At 35.9% G+C, this 18,645-nt stretch overlaps 1 protein-coding gene across 1 annotated transcript; it reads left to right on the top strand.

Annotated features, from left to right (window-relative positions):
• Positions 1–651: 651 nt before the first annotated feature.
• Positions 652–15,815, top strand: LOC130684464 (uncharacterized). Its single transcript, XM_057505360.1, has 4 exons — positions 652–874; positions 7,656–7,769; positions 10,342–10,422; positions 15,173–15,815. The coding sequence occupies exons 1-4, from the start codon at positions 652–654 to the stop codon at positions 15,358–15,360; spliced, it is 606 nt and encodes a 201-aa protein (XP_057361343.1). The 3' UTR covers positions 15,361–15,815.
• The last annotated feature ends 2,830 nt before the right edge of the window (positions 15,816–18,645 follow it).

Genomic DNA, 18,645 nt, shown 5'->3' with positions numbered 1-18,645 from the left:
CTGAATCCAGTGCCTAACACTGCCCCTGATAAATCATAGTCACTTAACATCACATTGGGTAAATAATGTACCAAACAAGCATCCCAGAAAATAGTTGAGAAGCATGATTAATAATGTAGTGGATAAAGTGAAGGTTCCTATAGCCAGGATTCTCACCTGGCCCTGGTCGGCTAGCTCACTACACACATGTGGGCAATATGTTTTTATTGACTCTGTATGAAAAGCTCTTCCCAGTACTCTGGGTGACATGGTGGCATGGCTGCCAGGCTGCAGGAGAGCAGAGGCTGGAGTGGTGGCAGCGCCGAGGACAGAGACTGAGATGGCCTTGGGGGGAGAGAGGCCCAGAGGCAGAAACCAGCTTGCTGCACGCAGACTCGCTCTGAGTGAACGGGATTCTAGTGATTGACCTAACACTGTGGGAATAAAGTGGGGTATAAACCCTTTCACTGCAAGAACATTCCACTGTCATTTTTCAGTCTCATTGAATCCATAGTGTACATGCCCAGGGCTGAAACCCATTGTCAAGACAAATGTAACACTATTTGCTGAGGATTTTGTTAACTTTTCTTGTGACCTTTTTCTCCCCATAAAAACTATCTGTGAATAAAGAATAAAACAGGGAATAGGTTGGTATTAAAATCCTAAAGGATAATGTGGCTGTTGATGGGGAAAGATCAAGAGGAAGAAGCTGGAATACTTTGGGCACTTTTGAAGGGGAGATGGAGACCATCTGGAGAGGAGGATGCTGCAGGAATGAGTGCCAGGACAGAGATAAAAGTGAGCGGAAAGGAAATGGAGGCTGAACAACATCAAAGAGGCCACTCTACTCCAGAATTGAGCAAGTCGCTGTGCACTCACTCTGGCAGAGATACAAGTGGGTGGCATTGGATGACGTATCTTAATGGTTATGACAAGAGTTAAGAAACAGGGACATAATTTGGTTTAAGAACAGTTTCCTCCAATGTATCTGGGCGTTTGTGCTTAGGACAAAGTAACATAAAACAGTGGGGTATGTTCTCATGTTTTCAATTTCTTTTTATGTGCAAATATATCGAACTGTGTGTTTCCTACTTTAACACCAACTTAAACTATTAACTTAAAATAGCTCTTCTTAACATATTTAACTATTTACTTTTTAGAAAAAATCCATCTAATTCCTGTAAGTACACTAAGAGTGTTATTTAAGATGATATCCCCCCTTTCTTACAGCAACAATTTCTGTGTTCTACCCTGGATTTTCTTAGCAGAGCTTAGGTAGACCTGTGCATGGACAAGAAATTATTGTGACTAAAACAAGATACTGTGTTTGTTTGATGTAGAGAAGAGATCATAAATACAAACATCCTCTTCAGCCATTTGTTTACAATTAATTGTTAATGATGGATAGAAAGCTTTGAGAGCAACAGGAAGTATAAATAATATAGAAAGAAAAAAGAGAAAAGAATAGTGTTAATAATAACAGTTGCAGATGGTTAGCGTTTTCCCTGGAAAGTATTGTTTTAAATTTCTGTTAAATCTTGCCAGATTTCGGGAGATTGTTTGATCTTAAGTAGAACATGTTGCCGCTACTTCAGTGATAGTAAATGCTGCTGAAACATTTGCAAAATAAAGATCAATACACTGGAAATGCATGAACTTATATGTTTAGGTGATAAATCCATAAGTGCCATAAAGAAGTTACTTTTTTGTGTGGTTCCATTTCCAGAAGAAAACCAAACTGAATCCTTCATAGAATTTTGATGGCATGCATGATCTGAACTGTGATTTTTCTTGGATGGAATAGGAATTAAAACAAAAAAAAAACCTTTCAAAATGCATTTATGCATAAAAATTTTCCTGTACATACCTGCAATTAATTCCTCCCTTGTTTTTTAAACAATAAAAACAATACCAAATAACATGTCAGAAATTAATATTGGTAGTGATCCAATACTGAAAGACTTTAATAGTATAGTTGAAGGGAAATATTTGAGTATAATATGTAGGTTCTTGGCTAATGCATAGCTCATTGTTTCCGTAATGGTGAAATTTTCTATTGTGTTAGACTTATTTGGCTTTTTATCTAAGGAAATTTAAAAAAAGATGTGATAACTGTATCACCTCAAACTCAAGGAGCCATTAATCAATGGTAATATGGTACCAAAAACCAGTTGGAAAAGCAAAAATGCAAACCAAACAGCAACAAAACATCACCAATGTTTTAGCTACTGATATAACATTTCCTGTTGATATAATAGAGGGTGGGTATTTTAAGTCACTTTCACTTTAAGACCAATTCTACTTTGGTCTATTTGCAAATCCAAACAAAAATGATAGGTTACTACTGGTTACAGGTTTGGACACTGATTTATTTAAGAATCTGAGGAAGAATCTAAAACAACTTTAAAAGCTGTTTTAGAGTAAGAGGGGTTATTCTACAGAAATTCTTTGGAAGTTGTCCCTCTTGAATTTACAGTCCCATATTTATGTTCCCTTTGTGATCTAAGTGGAAATGATCCATCTTCTATTCCAATTACTGGTCAATATGTCAGTCAGATCAAATGCCACTAATAAGATGCTAAAATCATGCTTTTGAGGAATAGGGGATTTTTTTAGAAGACACAAAGTGCTTTTCAATCCATTTTTCTTAGTTGTTAAAGGCATTATAATTCTTACAAATTGTTCTATCATGGTGTGTTTTAATCCTTTATGAGAAGGGAAAACATACTATGGAATTCTGAAATATAAGAATCGACTCTACATAGCCTCCTTCATAGTGGCTCTACCCCAAATCTGCCATAAAAACACGGTTCCGCTGGAAGTACTGTGACCAATGAAATAGTGAGAGACTTTAAGGAAGGCTGTATAAATATTTGGGAAATTCTTTTTTTTTTTTTTAATGAATCGAGTTTTCAAAACTTGCTTTTGACTTCTAAAGAATTTGGTTTCTCATATTCTGAATCAAGTACACCAGCTCAAGATTGTTCTAATCTTGCCAAGCCAAGCCAATGAGTAATCATGGGAACCCTATAAAGAAGCAAATATAATGTTGCCTTGTGGAAAATAATGCTTTATTTTTAATATGAAACTAAGTTAACTCTGGGAGGAAGAAAAAAATTACTATCCTTTCTGTGTTTCCAATGACCTCATCTATCCCCTTGTTTATCAGTCTTTCTGCCCTTTTGAGTAGTGACCACATCTTTGATTAAACTGAATTCAATCCCACTCATAGCTCAGTGTTAGAGGTACAACAGTGAGTAAAATCCTGAGTGCAATGGAAAGGAATAGAGACTGGGTATAAAGGAGTCATATTAATCCACCTGCTGCATGGAGAATGTATTGAAGAAGGGCATGTAGAGCAGGTACCATACTATTGCAGTAGTCTACATAACAGCATGATCGTGGCTTGGACTGGAGTGGTAGAATTGGTGATAGAATTGGTATTGAAAAATACTTCATGAGTTAAGTGGTAAAACATTATGATGGGTTGGATATGGGGAAGAAAGAGAGGGTAGGATCATGCACGGTGCTTTGTATTACGCCATTAGAAAGATGGGGGAGAATACTGGATGTGGGCCATATCAGGAGTGGAGAGAATGGGAATAAGAATAGTAGTTTGGCTTGAGACATTTGAGACATACTAAATCTTTTTTACCATTATATGCTAGACTCAATGAACACAGTCATATCCAGTAAAAGGTAAATAAATGGGTGAATTAGTGAGGGTAGACCCATATCCTTATATATTTATACATATGTGTGTATATAAATATACATGAAATCATCAATATAATGCATCATGATGGGAAAACATGAAGCAAAATTCTACATTTCTCAACATGGCTACACTCCTAATTTAACCCAGAGGGGTATTTCATTGTGGAGCTCTTCTCCATTAAGATTTATATTGTTTTTTGACTTTCTCAACAAAGTGATAAAACCAAATTCTTTTTGCTTCTTGTCTTTTTGAAAATAGCTTGTTTACTGTCATTTGACCAAAGGTTTATATGTGGAGTTTACTTCTTACATTGCCTGTACTCTAATAGTTCATGATAAGCACTTAATTTTGAGTTTTGGGGTGCAAAAATTTCTGAGCATTTGTTTTTCCACCTATACTTTTTAGAATTTCCTTCTCGCTGCAAGGGAATGTGTATTTTTGTTTCAGGAACCTTTAAAGAAGCTTCTTTGATATATCTCCAAGTCCAGTAACTAATACAAAGATCAGGAAATTTGACAGATCTCTCTCCCTGTCTCCTCATATACACTCATTCTCTGTCTCTCATGAATTCTCTTTTAAACAAAAAATGAACTTAAGAACTATACCAAATATATTTAACCAGGTTTGGAAAAGAATGTTAATTCTTTAGCTCTGTCTATGCTGGCAAATTATTGAGATTTTGTGGCAATGACTTGAATACTACATTAACAAAACTCCTGATTTGAAGACCAAGGTCCTCATTTCCTACTGAATTATGTGCATGTTCTTTGGCATTCATTTTAAATGCCGCCAAGCAACTTTTCTATCTTTATCCTAGTCTAATCCTCTCTATAATCTTGTCCTGCAGTCAAACTATACTGTTTGTCATTCCTTATTTTTCCCAATACTGTTCTTTAGACCTGAAATCTTTTGCTGTATTACCAGATCACTTCCTTTCTTGCTTGTCATTTCCTGCCCATCTTCTATTCAGAACTCGCAAAATTTTGATTACTTTTCTGTCAAGGCCTGTTTCAAATGCCAGCAGTGCTTTGTTATTCTTAAAGTTTTTTTAATAGTTTACATGCTTGTCTTATACTTTAACCTTGTAAATCTCCAACTCGTCCTCATCTTTCTCATTGTGGCTATTGTAATGACTTGTGCATATCATGCGACTAACAAATATATTTTGAATTAACTTAACCATCCCCATTGACAACCCCTATTTACATTAGACATTAGGAAATTATTCAAATCACAGAATCATCTTGTTTGCAGACAAAGGTACTGTACCAAGCTCTCCCCATTATATTGCCTCATTAGGCCTCATTCACCAAGCATGGGTGGAACACCTACTAATTGCAGTGCGCTGTGTTACTCTGTCCTGGAAACAGCACCAAATATAATTACATAATCATATGTCAGGAAAAATATATAATTATGTGCATCTCACATATTCAAAATAAATTTCTAAAATAAAATAATTAGACTAACTTGATATCAATTAAATCTTGTCCAAATAAGAACTGAATGTTCAGCTTTGTTCAATTTCATGTCAATGCTGATAAAGAGAGTTAATCCTACCACTTGAGAAAAACAATTCATACATAACTAACCCAGGCGCCCAGTTACTCAATAACTTTCTCATCCAAATTCGTAAGTAAAGAACAAATTTTGCTTCTCAGCACCTTGGTTATTTTTCATAGATGCTCGCAAAGATTCGGTTTCAGAGGCTCCGAGTGTAGGGGTCTCTCTCAGGGATGGTTATAAACGGGGTAGAAGTAGAGCCGAAGTCCAGCGACAACAAACACTTGTGGAAAATCTGTGAAGTAATGTCCTTGCAACGTTTTCCGGCCTACTTTTTGGGACCCATGGGCTTCAGATAAACATTAGATATGTGTCCAAAACAAACCACCGGGGTTTTTAAAACACTGTGCATCCTTGGTGTAACTTTCTCACAAATAATTAACTTAAAACATACACTTGTTCTCCATCATTAAAAAAAAGTTGGGGAGTGAGGGAACTACCTGGGTATCTGATCTGACAATCCACTGTTTTAATTTAAAATTTCTGCCTAACTGCATTCATGAAATGACCACATGATGATATGTAAGCCAAAAAGCATAGGAAGTGCATTATGGGTAAGGAGTTTATTTTTGTTATTCTTTTGAAATATTCAGCTGGTATTAAAAACAGATCTCATGAGCTGGAACCACAGCGTACAGGTAGACTTCCTACTTTTGGGAAAGATCTGGTCTTTAGCTTATGGGAACCAAGCCGAAGCAGATGTGAAAAGTTCAACTAAAGGAAGAACAGATTAAACGCACTTTTGTGGTTGAAAAACCAAAACAGATGTTATTATTAAACCACAAAAACCTGGGTACATTTAAGTAATGCTAGGTGTCTGAATTTTAAATTTCCATTTGAAATAATTAAGGCATTTAAAGCTACTCAGGCTGTTGTGTGCCTCTAAACTCTTAATCTCAAATCAAGAAATTTGCATATTTAAAAAAGAAAAAGAAAACTTGCAGGAACATTGAGTTTCTTTCATTGTGTTTGTCATCTGAAAATAAGAAAGAAACCATCTGACAATGAAAAACAAAGCCCTTTGGTGATTTAAGAATTATTTTTTTCCAAAGCATTTCGAAAATATTTATTTACATAAAATTTGTCTTTTACGGAACAATTCTGAAATTTCTTGATTATTGTTACAGTGTAAGTCTTAGATAAAGCCACAGAGCAGAATTCAGATGCCAGGACGTGAATTCACAGAACACTGGTCAGCTGACGGGAATACGCACCTCCCCACACATGACAGCCCCTGCTGTGGGATACAAAATGGCGTGGGAAAGCAAACGCAAACCAGAATCGTCCCACACTGGCCTGAATGCTCTTTGATATTTAATTTTGGCTTTCTCAATAGCTTTTTGTTCTAATAGGCCACCTCATCCACTTCAACCCAAAGAGGTTAAAAGTCTAAGTTAAAAGGACGGGAGACCAGGTGTTATCCTATGAAAACGCCTGCCTAGAGGAAGGCCAGCAGAGTGAGAGGGCGCTGAGGGAAGGGTAGCAGTGATTTGTTTTGCAGAGAGCAGCCTCTGATCATGCATCTAGAGATGGTGTGCACATTAGGTCAAAAGGGACGTGTTTAGCTAAAATGGACTTTAAGCATGTAGTGTGTCACCTCTCCTTGGAAAAATGAGTGTTACGTGATGTGGGATGATTTAGGAGGGAGCTGGGAGCATGCCAAGCTTCTACAGCTAATCTTCGAGTGTTGGAAGTGAAGAGTCTTTATTAATTATCCATTTCCATTGGAAGACTTCTCTTTTTCACTCTGGTTCTCAAATTGGTAGAAGAAGTGGGGTGACATTTAATTGTCCGGGGTATCTTTCTCGACTCTCACATGTTTCTTCTGTCTACATGAACATTTCAAAAGGTCTTTGAGATGTTTCTAAGTCCCATCCGTCATTCCCTTACTGCCCCCCACCCCTCTGAGAAGTGCAGGTTTTAAATATCGTATGTGGAAATGCCCACTGCTTTAATACCCTTAAAGACTGATGACATGGAGCAACTGTTACAATCCCAGCAGAGCTCACACAAGAACTTGTACCATCGTATTTATTACATGTTGGACTCATAATGTTCATACACACACACACACACACACACCTATGTATATGGTTAAATAAAGCTTATTACCACAATTTCTGTTTGTTTTTAAATTTAAAATTTTCAGTGTGGCTACTAGAAAATTTAAAGAGACTTATGTGATTTGTATCTTTGGCTTGCATTTTATTCCTATTTGGACATTTGGACAGCTGTTCTATTTGGTAAAGAAAGAGAGAGAGAGAGAAGGAGGTACCAGAAGAGAGAGAAATATGACTACTTTGGGAAATTAATATAGTGCACCTCTTTAATTTCAGCTGTATTCTGACCTTAGTTACAACAGTTTTGACTATGTGTTGATTTTGTTTAAAAATAGGTTGGACAGTTAGCAATTCTGAGTGGGTAAGTAATCCAACAAGATCCCACAGCAAACATCTCTTGGGTGGCTGGACCAATAATGAAAGAAAGCAGAGACGGCATTTCAGCTGGGGTGAGTAAGAGAGGATGTCCTTGGTTGGCCTGAGGTCTGTGTGGAGGGAACATAGAGCTGTGTGGATGGTATACATCACAATGTCCTGGAAGGTGAGTTCTGGGCAAGACACAGATGTGGATAATCCAGTGTACAGGCATACCTTGTTTTATAACACTTCTCTTTATTGTACTTCAACAATACTGTGGTTTTTACAAATTGAAGGTGTATGGTAACCCTGCATTGAGCAAGTTTGTAAACACTGTTTTTCCAACACCATTTTCTTACTTCAGGTCTCTGTATCACATTTGGGTGATTTTCAAAATACTCCAAACTTTTTCACTATTATTTGTTGCAATGATCTGTGATCAGTTATTTTTTGTTATTCCTTAAACTGGCATATATATATATTTTTTATTGAAGTGTTGATGATCTACAATCTTATATTGGTTTCAAATGCACAGTTCAGCAGTTACCCATATTATTAAATCCTCACCCCCTCTACTGTGGTTACTATCTATGTGATAAGTTATTTTTAATGTTACTGTTTTAATTATTTTGGGATGTCATCAACTGTGCCCATAAAAAGATGTGTGTGTTCTGATCATTCCACTGACTCTTTCCCCATCTGTCACCCATTCCTTGGACCTTCCTATTCCCTGAGACACACAATATTGAAATTAGGACAACTAGTAACTGTACAATGGCCTCTAAATGTTCAAGTGAAAGGAAGAGTCCCTAGTCTCTCACTTTAAATGAAAATCTGAAATGATTACACTTAGCGTGGAAGGCATGTCAAGAGCCAAGACAGTCTGAAAACAAAGTTTCTTGCATCAAGCAGCCAAGTTGAGAATGCAGGGGAAAAATTCTTGAAGAAAATTAAAAATGCTACTCCAGTGAACACACAAATGATAAGAAAGCCAAGCAGCTTTATTGCTGATACGGAGAAAGTTTGAGTGGTCTGGATAGAAGATCAAACCAGCCACAACATTCCCTTAATCCAAAACCTAATCCAGAGCAAGGCCTTAACTCTTTTCAATTCTTTGAAGTCTGAGAGAGGTGAGGATGCTGGAGAAGAAAAGTTGGAAGCCAGCAGAAGTTGGTTCATGAAGGTTAAGGAACAAAGCCATCTCCATAACATTAAAGTACAAGGTGAAGCAGCAAGTGATCTAGCAAGATCTGGCTAAATTAATCAGTGAAGGTGGCCACACTAAACAACCGATTTCCAATGTAGCTGAAACAGCCTTCTGTTGGAAGAAAATGCCATTTAGGGCTTTTGTAGCTAGAGAGGAGAAGTCAAAACCTGGCTTCAGAGTTTAAAGGATAGGCTGACGAATTGTTACAGACAAATGCAGCTAGTGACTTTAAGCCGAAGCCAATGTTCATTTACCATTCTGAAATTCCTAGGGCCATTAAGATGCATGTTAGATCTTCTCTGCCTATGCTTTATAAATAAAGCAACAAGGCCTGGATGACAGCATATGTGTTTACAACATGGCCTACTGAATATTTTAAGCCCTTTCTGAGACCCACTGCTCAGAAAAAGTGATTCCTTTCAAAATATTATTGCTTATTTACCACTTGGTCACTCAAAAGTTCCAGTGGAGATGCACTATAACATGAGTGTTGTTTTCATGCTTGCTCACACAGCATCAGTTCTGCAGCCCATGAATTAAGGAGTAATTTTGACCCTTAAGTCTTATTCTTTAAGAAGAAAATATGTTATAAGGCTATAGCTGCCATTGACAGTAATTACTCCGATGGATATGGGCAAAGGAAATTGAAAATCTGTAAAGGATTCATCATTCTAAAAGCCACATTCTAAGAATAAACATGATTCATAGGAAGAAGTCAAAGTATTTACATTCAGGGGAGTTTGGAAGAAGTTGATTCCAATACTCATGGATAACTGATTTGTTCAAGGCTTAAGTAGAAGTAATGTAGATGGGGTGAAATTTGCAAGACAACTAGAATTAGAAGTGCATCTAGAGATATGACTACACTGTTGCAATCTCATGATACTTTTAATGGATAATGGGTTGCTTCTTATGAATGAGCAAAGAACATATTTTCTTGAGATGCTGTGACAATTGTTGAAATGATGGCAAAAGATACGGAATATTACATAAACTTAGTTGATAGAGTAGTGGCAGGGTTTGAGAGGATTGACTCCAATTTTGAAGGAAATTCTCCTGTGGGTATAATGCTATCAAATGACATCACATGCTACAGAGAAATTGTTCATGGAAGGAAGAGTCAATTGATAACAGCAAATTTCATTTTTTCTTGTTTTAAGAAATTGTCACAGCCACCCCAACTTTCAGCAACCACCATCCTATTCAAGCAGCAGCCATCCACATAGAAGCAAGACCTTCCACCAGCAAAAATAGTAGGATTTGCTGAAAGTGCATGTAATGGTCAGCATATTTTAGCAATCAAGTATCTTTTCATTAAGGTATGTGCAATGCTTTTTTACACACAATTGTATTGCACAATAGGCTAGAGTATAGTGTAAATACAACTTTCACATGAAATGGGAAACAAAATAATTCATTTGGCTAAATTTTTTCCTATATTTGCTTTACTGTGACAGTGTACAACCAAATCTGCAATATCTCTGAGGTCTGCCTCTGTGGAGTTCTTTTGAAAAACTGTGAAAGAGAATGTGAACAAGGTAATGAGAATATGTGTGAGGGATGTGACTTTCTAGTGATTAGAAATCATTTATTAATTCATTCTTTCATTCCATAAATATCCTTTGCATTCTGTCAAGATCTATTTAAGCCTTTCTTAGATAGTGAAGAGGGAACCAAATAAACTATCTTCATGATGTTTGCATTTAAAAGGGAAATAAAAAGATGACAAAAAGACAAATGGTTAAAACATCAAATTTTTTTATTAATAAAAACAAAGTAGAGAAGAGGATAAATAGGAATGAACCTTGAATTAGAAAAGGTGTTTCAGGAATCTCTTTTTGAAGAGGTGACATTTAAACAGAAGCCTGAGTGAAGTGAGAGAGAACACTCACTGTATCAAGTGGGTAACTGTGGGAAGATGATTTCAGGCCAGGGTGGTAGACATTCAAAGCTCTGAAACAGGTGCTGTGTGGTATGTATATGAAGAATAAACAAGGGGACCAGTGAGGCTGGAGAGGATTGAGTGACAAAGTTATAGGAGGTGAGGCTTCAGAGGAGATTGGGGTCAGGTTATGCTGGACCTTGAAGAATAATGTAAGGATTCAGGAGTTTATTTTAAATGAGATGGCCAGCCTTCATAGCGTTTTGATCATAGTACTGGTATCATCTGGCTTACGTTTTAAAAGATCCCTCTGACAAGAAGTAGAACATGGATTCCGGGGAGCAAGAGGGAAGAAAGACCGGTGAGGAGGCTGTTTGAATAGGCTACGTTTTGGTTTACATTAGAGGGCAAGTTGTGGAGGTGGTTAGAAATGGTTGAATTTTGAATATATTTTGAAGTTGAATCAAGGGTTTTCCTGATATATTGTATCTGTGGGAGAAGGAAAGAATCCAAGGTTTGGGCCCCGTGTAGCTGTTAAAATGGAATCACCATATATGAAGACAAGACGATCTGTAGTAGACAGTAATAAAGCAAGGATGCATGTTATAATTTATATGGTATCCACCAAAGGGAAAGCTAGAAAATGTATAGCTACCAAACTAATATATGAGAATATAGAATAATTACAAATATTTGCTTAACAAAGGAAAAATCAAGAAAAAAAGTGTAAAACAAGTGGATCAAATGGAAAGCAAATAATATAATGGCAGATATAAACCCAAATATCAGCAGTTACTTTATATGGACTAAACACTCCATTTAAAACTAAGAGGGCAGAATGGATAACGATATAAATTGAGAAGAAAACCATGGAAGAGGAACAAGTAGGAAAGAGTAAAAATTAGAATTCAGTCTTGCATATGTAAGTGGGGATGATTAGTTGGCACTTGAAGTCTGGAGTTTGAGAAGTTGAGGCTGAAAAATGTCAATTTGAATCACTAGAATTTTCCAACAGTTGAGTCTGCCTCTCAAATTCACATTTAAACAGCGGTTAGGTGACCAGTTAAGTAAGTACGTAGGAGATTAAATGAGTACTTAGAAAGCATGTTTTAAAAGAGATTCCAACACCTTACTGATACTTGTATCTGTAAATTAGTACGATTTTTTTCTTTCTGGGAATCCATACATTATCAGAGGAGTATTTCATTGAAAGGGAATTCAGACCAGATGTTGCTACAGTCCTTTCCAGTTCTACCATTATAAGGTGAATCTATGATTGTTGCAGATGAACCATATCATTTCTTCACAATAAAATGTTCTTTGTTTTGTTTCATCTAAATCATATGAAAGAACTATAAAAATTTCTGCTCTTAAACTCCTTTTAAGGACCTCCAAGTTGTCCTTAGACTCACTCATTTACCTCAATGCCACTGAGGCAATCACCGATAAAATGTATTTTGTTAAAAGTATTTGGAGACTTTAGGAGATCTATGTGTATTTGAAATTAGAACATGGGAATTGATATTTGTTTTGTAATCTCTGCCTTTTATTACCACCTCATCACTAATTTCTAAATGTATCATTAAAAATAAAATCTTAAAATGCTTTTCTACTATGTAGTTGTCTTGGATTAGTTTATAGATTATTAATACTCTAACACAGAATTCTCACCACTGTAGCTCTTGATTTCTGGTTCACATTCAACAGGTGGTCTTTTTCATACAAATTTAGGCACTTTTTTACACTAAATTTACTAATAGTTGGAACCAAAATCCACAAGTTTTTATTTTTCTTTGTTAAATGATATATTCCTTTGCAATTTCAGACTGTTGGGGTCTGTTTGTATAATGATTCTGTATTCCAAAATATTAGCTGTCCTCCAAGCTTTAAATTATCAGTAAAAAAAAAAAAATACACTTAGTCTGCATCGTGTAATCGAAGCCATTCACAAAAATTTTGAGCAGAAATAAAAGAGCAGAAGCCTATGTCATACCATATTAAATATGCTTCTTAGCTTGATAATGATCAAATGACTGTAGTTGCATTTCATCAGAGATGAATTTAGCTTATGTTAATTGCATTTTATTCTCTACATGAAACAAATAGGAGCAGAGAATTGCGAGGCAGAGAGAAAGGGAGCACAGAACATAATGGAGGCTCTTCCTTCTTCATTCTGCTGAATTGAAGTTTGCCTTGTGGTTTCAGTTCTTATCAGATTCCTAGTTTTTATGAAGTTCTTAGTTTGATCATTTTGTCAGAGTGAGTGTGATTCTACTTTTTAAAGATTTTGGGGGGATATACAATATGCTTTGTAAACATGAGCCAACTACTTCATATAATGCTCTATCATAGAAAAAATGATTAGTTCCATAGCTGGAGGGTGAATTGGCTGGGTTGTTCTTACTGAGACACATTAAAAACAATTTCAAGGGCAATTTTGACCACACAGTATTATTATTCTGCAAATAAAATGTGAAACCTTCAAGATACAACTCCCCTTAATTGTACTATGATTTAGCCCATGATCTCCATCTTATCAATAAAGATATGATGTATAATTTTTGATGTTGATAAAGATATGTCATTCTTTTGCTTTTCCCTAATCTCCCAAACTAGAAACATTCCCATAAAATGAAGTTAAGTAATTGAAATGTTACTTATTACCTGTAAGTATTTACTAGCTCCTCGCTGTTCTGTTGTTTAATTTGTGATCACAAATTAGGTTTTCATACACACAGTTTTCAGTATTTTCTAGAATCCCTTTAAAATTGGTGAATTTTCTCACAGATTCAGATACTCTGGCATGAGTGCAGAGGACAGTGGAATTTTAGTTCTTTTATCCTGCAAAATGCTTAGCACTGATCACTTCAATGTCTGCTCATTCAGTTTTTCTGCAGAAGCTGTATTTCCTACTGCCTTTAATGCCCAGGTCAAGATTTAGCATTTTTGTAAAGTTATCTCTGAACAATAATGTCCTATGCTAAAACTTTCCTTTCATAATGTATACATCACTTATAAAATAATAATTAACTGTTAAAAAGTTACCTTATGATCATTTATTTATTAGTATGAAATCATTCAATTACTATTATTTGAAATATGCATTGAACACTTTGTATAATTCAGATAGCATTTTAGGTATTGTGAATATAGTAGATGTAAAATATTTCATAGTCTAATTTAGTTGTAAAGATAGTACATTTGAAAAATGGTTAATTGAGTAGGGTATGGGTTAAGACAGAGAAGCCCTAGATGCCATAAAAGCATGCAAGTGGATTGTGGATACATTTTTTAAATGTACTCACTTAGTGTGGAATAGAACTCAGGCATAGGTAGTTTTAAAGTTTGTCAGGTGATTCCCATGTATAGGAGGGGACGAGAACCACGGGTCCCCATTCTAACTGAATGTCTGCTATGGTACTAACACAAGCCCCTTCTGGTCAACCATCAGTACCTCTTCAAATGTTCACAAAGGACAGTAATAGTCAAAGGAGTTTGAAAAAAAGAATGGGTTTGCTTTTAGCTTCACTTTTCTTATAGGATCTTTACTACTGCCAGTATGTGTAAACCTGTGGACTCTCCATACACAGCTGCCAGGAAGAACAGCCTCTGGAATTCTTTATATATACTCATTTAATAAATTGAGGATCAGGCATTTGGGGTCTTTATCCTCACAGAAAGTGAACTGCATCCATTTTATTCCCTTCACCAGCCCGTTTCCATGTGATGCCTTAGCCTGTAAGCTTCATCTCCACTTTTTCTTTAATTTAGAAGATGTTTTTCTGGACACAAGCATTTTAATATTTTTTAAAGCAAAGATGAACAAATTTTCTGTTTACTATGGACAAAAAAAGATGAATAATTTTACTAGTTTGTCAAGCCTCCACTACCAAAGGAGAAAAACAGATGCATTTACTCTAATTCAGGCTAAAAATAATATTGTTCAAGGTATACAGGTAATAGAGGAAATCAAGTTTTCCCTCCATCCACCATTTATCTGGATAATTGCCTTATTTTCTCATCTTTCATCCTCCTCTCCTGCTAATTTTGCTGCATAAATGTCGCCTTACCTTTTGTGGCATTTGCTTTTTCTTTAGGTACCCTTCAAAGGTTAAAAAAAGAGAAAGAGGGACTGTACAAACTACACCACCACTTTAAACTATTAGAAGATAGAAATTCACTAGTTGGGACAATGCAATTCAAAACACCAAAAAGATAACAGGTTTAGAGAAGTTGGCATATGTTAGTGATTATGCAATCATTCATTTCCCACAGATTTCTTTTTATAGGAAGCTTTGGAAAATCCCAAAAGAACTGACCGAGTCATTTAAACCACAACAGGTTTCTTTCAGCATCAAAATCATGGGTAGGAGTGGGTGAGGAATAATTTTCTTTTTTTTTTAAAGGCATGGATAGCCTGGTTCTGGGTGTGCAAAGCTGTGGCTTCCCCTCCTATGGACGCCTTCTGAACAGGAGATCTGACTTCCTCCCCAAACCAAGGCATCCTGAAAACATTCAAACAGAGGAAGCATTTTTTCACCATGACATAGGAAAGGGCCACAGAGATCCAAGTGGAAACGGACATTTCATGTGAGTGACTATTTCTGCCTCAGCTTGGCTTCTTGCCTAATTCAACAGACACTTAGGTGGCTGAGGAGGGAAATTTTTGTTAAAATGAACCCAGCTCTGAGTTGGACATGGAGCCTCTTGACTAGTGGCCGAGTTCCTTGTGCTAGCTTGGCAAAATTAGCAAATTTTTCTTTTAGTTGTTGTTAGGTTTTGAAAATACTTCATTTCCTGGCCACAGTTATCTTTCTGTAGTAGATAAAGGGACAGATCTCTTCCATCTCCACCATATAACACTTCTATCATCTTAGAAACTATTTTCTCAACCAGGCAGGATCCCCTGAGGACTCACTCTCACTCTCCATGGCTTCTTGACAGCTGGCTTACAACCAAGTGGTCTCCAAAAACTCCCTTTTTCTGATTGTGTATGTCAGTGGAAGTCTGTTTGCTGTCATCAGAAAGTTCATCTTACATGTATGACCATGGTGGCCATGTGTGCATGCATATTCTGTGTGTGTGTGTGTATAAGGGGTGGGCACAGTGCCCAGTTTTAAGCTTTTAAGAACACTCACACACTGTGATTAGGAAAATTAGAGATTAAGGTGGCATTCCATCCCCTGTGCTGTCTACAGAGCAGCATAAATCTTCTTTGAGCCACCTATCATGGTGATGCAGTAAACACCACTGTGTTAACCAAAAATTGACAGTCTTCTATGCTGGTGGCAGAGTGAATTGACACAGCTTTCTGGATGACATTGTAGTACTACAAGTCAAAAGCTTTAAAACTCAAATATCTGTACTTAGGAATTGATCTTAAGGAAATGCTCATAAGTGTACACTATTAGTAAGGATTTTCATTGCAAAATACAAAGTAAAAACAACTTAAAAGTCCATCATTTAGTCAACTATGATACATCCATCTAATAAAAGATTTTGTAATTGTGTTTTTAAAGAATACCTCAAGAAACAGGCTCAAGGTTTTGACATAACATAGAGTGAAGAGTAAGAAACTAACATGGTTCAATGACAACTTGTATAAATATGTATGTATAATTACATAGAGTAAACGACAAATAGGAAATATACCAAAATTGTAAAGGTGATTTTCTTTGTATCTTGACGTTCTAGGTAGGACGAATGGATGAATGAATGGACGGATGGATAGACAGATATTAGATTTAGGTAAAACTTCTTTTTGTAAGAAGGAAAATACATTTCTATTAAATATAAAAAAGAAAAATATTTACTCAGTTTGTAAATATTATAAATAATGAACATATCTATATCAAAGTATATTTAAGAAAACATCCTTTTTTTCCATACATCTAACCACCACAGAAAAGAAATAGGTTAAATAAGAAAAGAAATTCTAGATAGGGCAGAGGACTAAGTGACCAACTTGTTCCTCTCTCAACTTTCCCAGGAAAGAAATAAACACAAAGAGGTGATTATCTCTTTTATCAATCAAGGTTACAGTCACTTGGTGATAGAGCCAGAACAAGTCCTAACACTAAACTCTTTCCAATATGCAACATACTGCATTTTATTAATGTTGTTCTTCCTTTGTTTACACATAGGCCATTGATGTTGATTAGAGTTTGGATTATTTGGTTGGTATTTACCTCTCAAATGATCACCTGTTCCTTGATATTGCCAGTGGTTTGACATTCTAAATTGAAAAAGGCTGTCACGATATTAACAGAAGTCTAACATGTTGTGTAGACAATGTCTGATAAGCGTTGGTATGCAGCGAGAGCTTTTAACTTTGAACCTGTTGCTGTTTATGCATTTGACTTTTAACGTGGATGATTTTGAATTTGAGATTGCCTCAAAGTCAAAACTACAGAGAAAATAAACCAGAATACATTATTTCCAATCTAGTAACACAAAGTTCTTTTAGTAAGGTATTTTTTCTGCCCCAAATATAGAACCTTGTAAGAATTCAAAAATATGTGTTGACCAAATTAATAAATGCATGATGTTTTCAGAAACACTTTTCTGATGATATAGAGTTATGTATAGTCAGAATTGGCAACATTGTTTAAATAATTCATATACCTCTTTCTTTGTATAGGATAATAAAATAATATTTCCTGAAGTGCAAGGGTAGATGTATTTTGGTTTAAACTCTTATTTTTCTGAGTCTATAGATCTTATGTTACAAATATTAACTGTGGAAATATCACATAATATCTACCTGGTATTATAGTCTTCTTACAATTCAGTGAGTATTTGGGATTTCTAAGTAGGGAATATTTAAGGTAATGAGTTCTGAATAATATATATTAACTCTATTTTAATGGCCCATCCTTTTTATTGAAAACATTAAAATCTTTTAGAAACCACTTTATAAATGCGATTTAATTCTTTTACCACATTCATAGACCACTGCTTTTTTAAGAGATTAAATGACTCAGGTTTGAAGAAAGAAATCACTGTGCTAATTTTCCAGGTATTTCTCTTCTGGATATGGCCACTAATGTCTGATTCTGGCAGTTGAGTCCCCACAAGTGCTGTTTTCATTAGTGCTCCACTGAGGGACTTGTCAGGGATCTGAAATCTGGTATAAGAAACATACCTAATAATAATTAAGTATTCAGCACTTTCAGAAACAGACTGACTCTTCTAAGATAATTCACAGAATCGGCCTCATGAAAAACTAAGTGATTCCACCAAGTAGAAGGACTTCAAATGTAATTTAGGAGCTTTTCGTAACATTTGTAGACTTATTTTCAGGATTTCTAGTATTAAAAATTGAGGCTTCCCTATGATGTGGACTATTGAAAAGCCCAGAGCAGGGTACTGGTGGACCTGTCCCACACTAATAAGGTGTTGAGCTTGACCATAAAGTCTTTTAAAAAACTGGGCAGTAGTCATTAAAAGCCAGGTTTCCAACTTCCTTTGATAAACTGGAGGATGTGACAACTGGGTTCTCTTCCTCTGCAGTCACTACTTGGAGTGTACTGGGTAGAGAGGCTGCCTGCTTAGATGAGGCAGGAGCCCTTCGCTGGCTGTACTCTTTAACTCTGACCTAGCCTGCCTCACTCAAATTCTACTCCATTTACTACTTGATTGCTATGGAAATTTAATTTTTTGAGCCCTAACAAAGACTAGAGCATTGTTGATGCTTCCTTATGCCCTAGGTATGTTTTGTAATTTGACTCAGCAATTAATCGCATGATGCTTCAGAAAGCACACTGAAATTTCAATAGATAAATATCTTTTGTATCCTTCTAAGTGTGAATTATAGGCTTCCTTCATTCATTTTATATCTTCTTTCTATCTTTAAGGAAATGATGTAAAGTCTCCTAAC

This window comes from Manis pentadactyla, chromosome 8, assembly GCF_030020395.1.
Source record: "Manis pentadactyla isolate mManPen7 chromosome 8, mManPen7.hap1, whole genome shotgun sequence".
Lineage (NCBI taxonomy): Eukaryota > Metazoa > Chordata > Mammalia > Pholidota > Manidae > Manis > Manis pentadactyla.
This window is presented reverse-complemented; position numbering and strand designations above follow the sequence as displayed.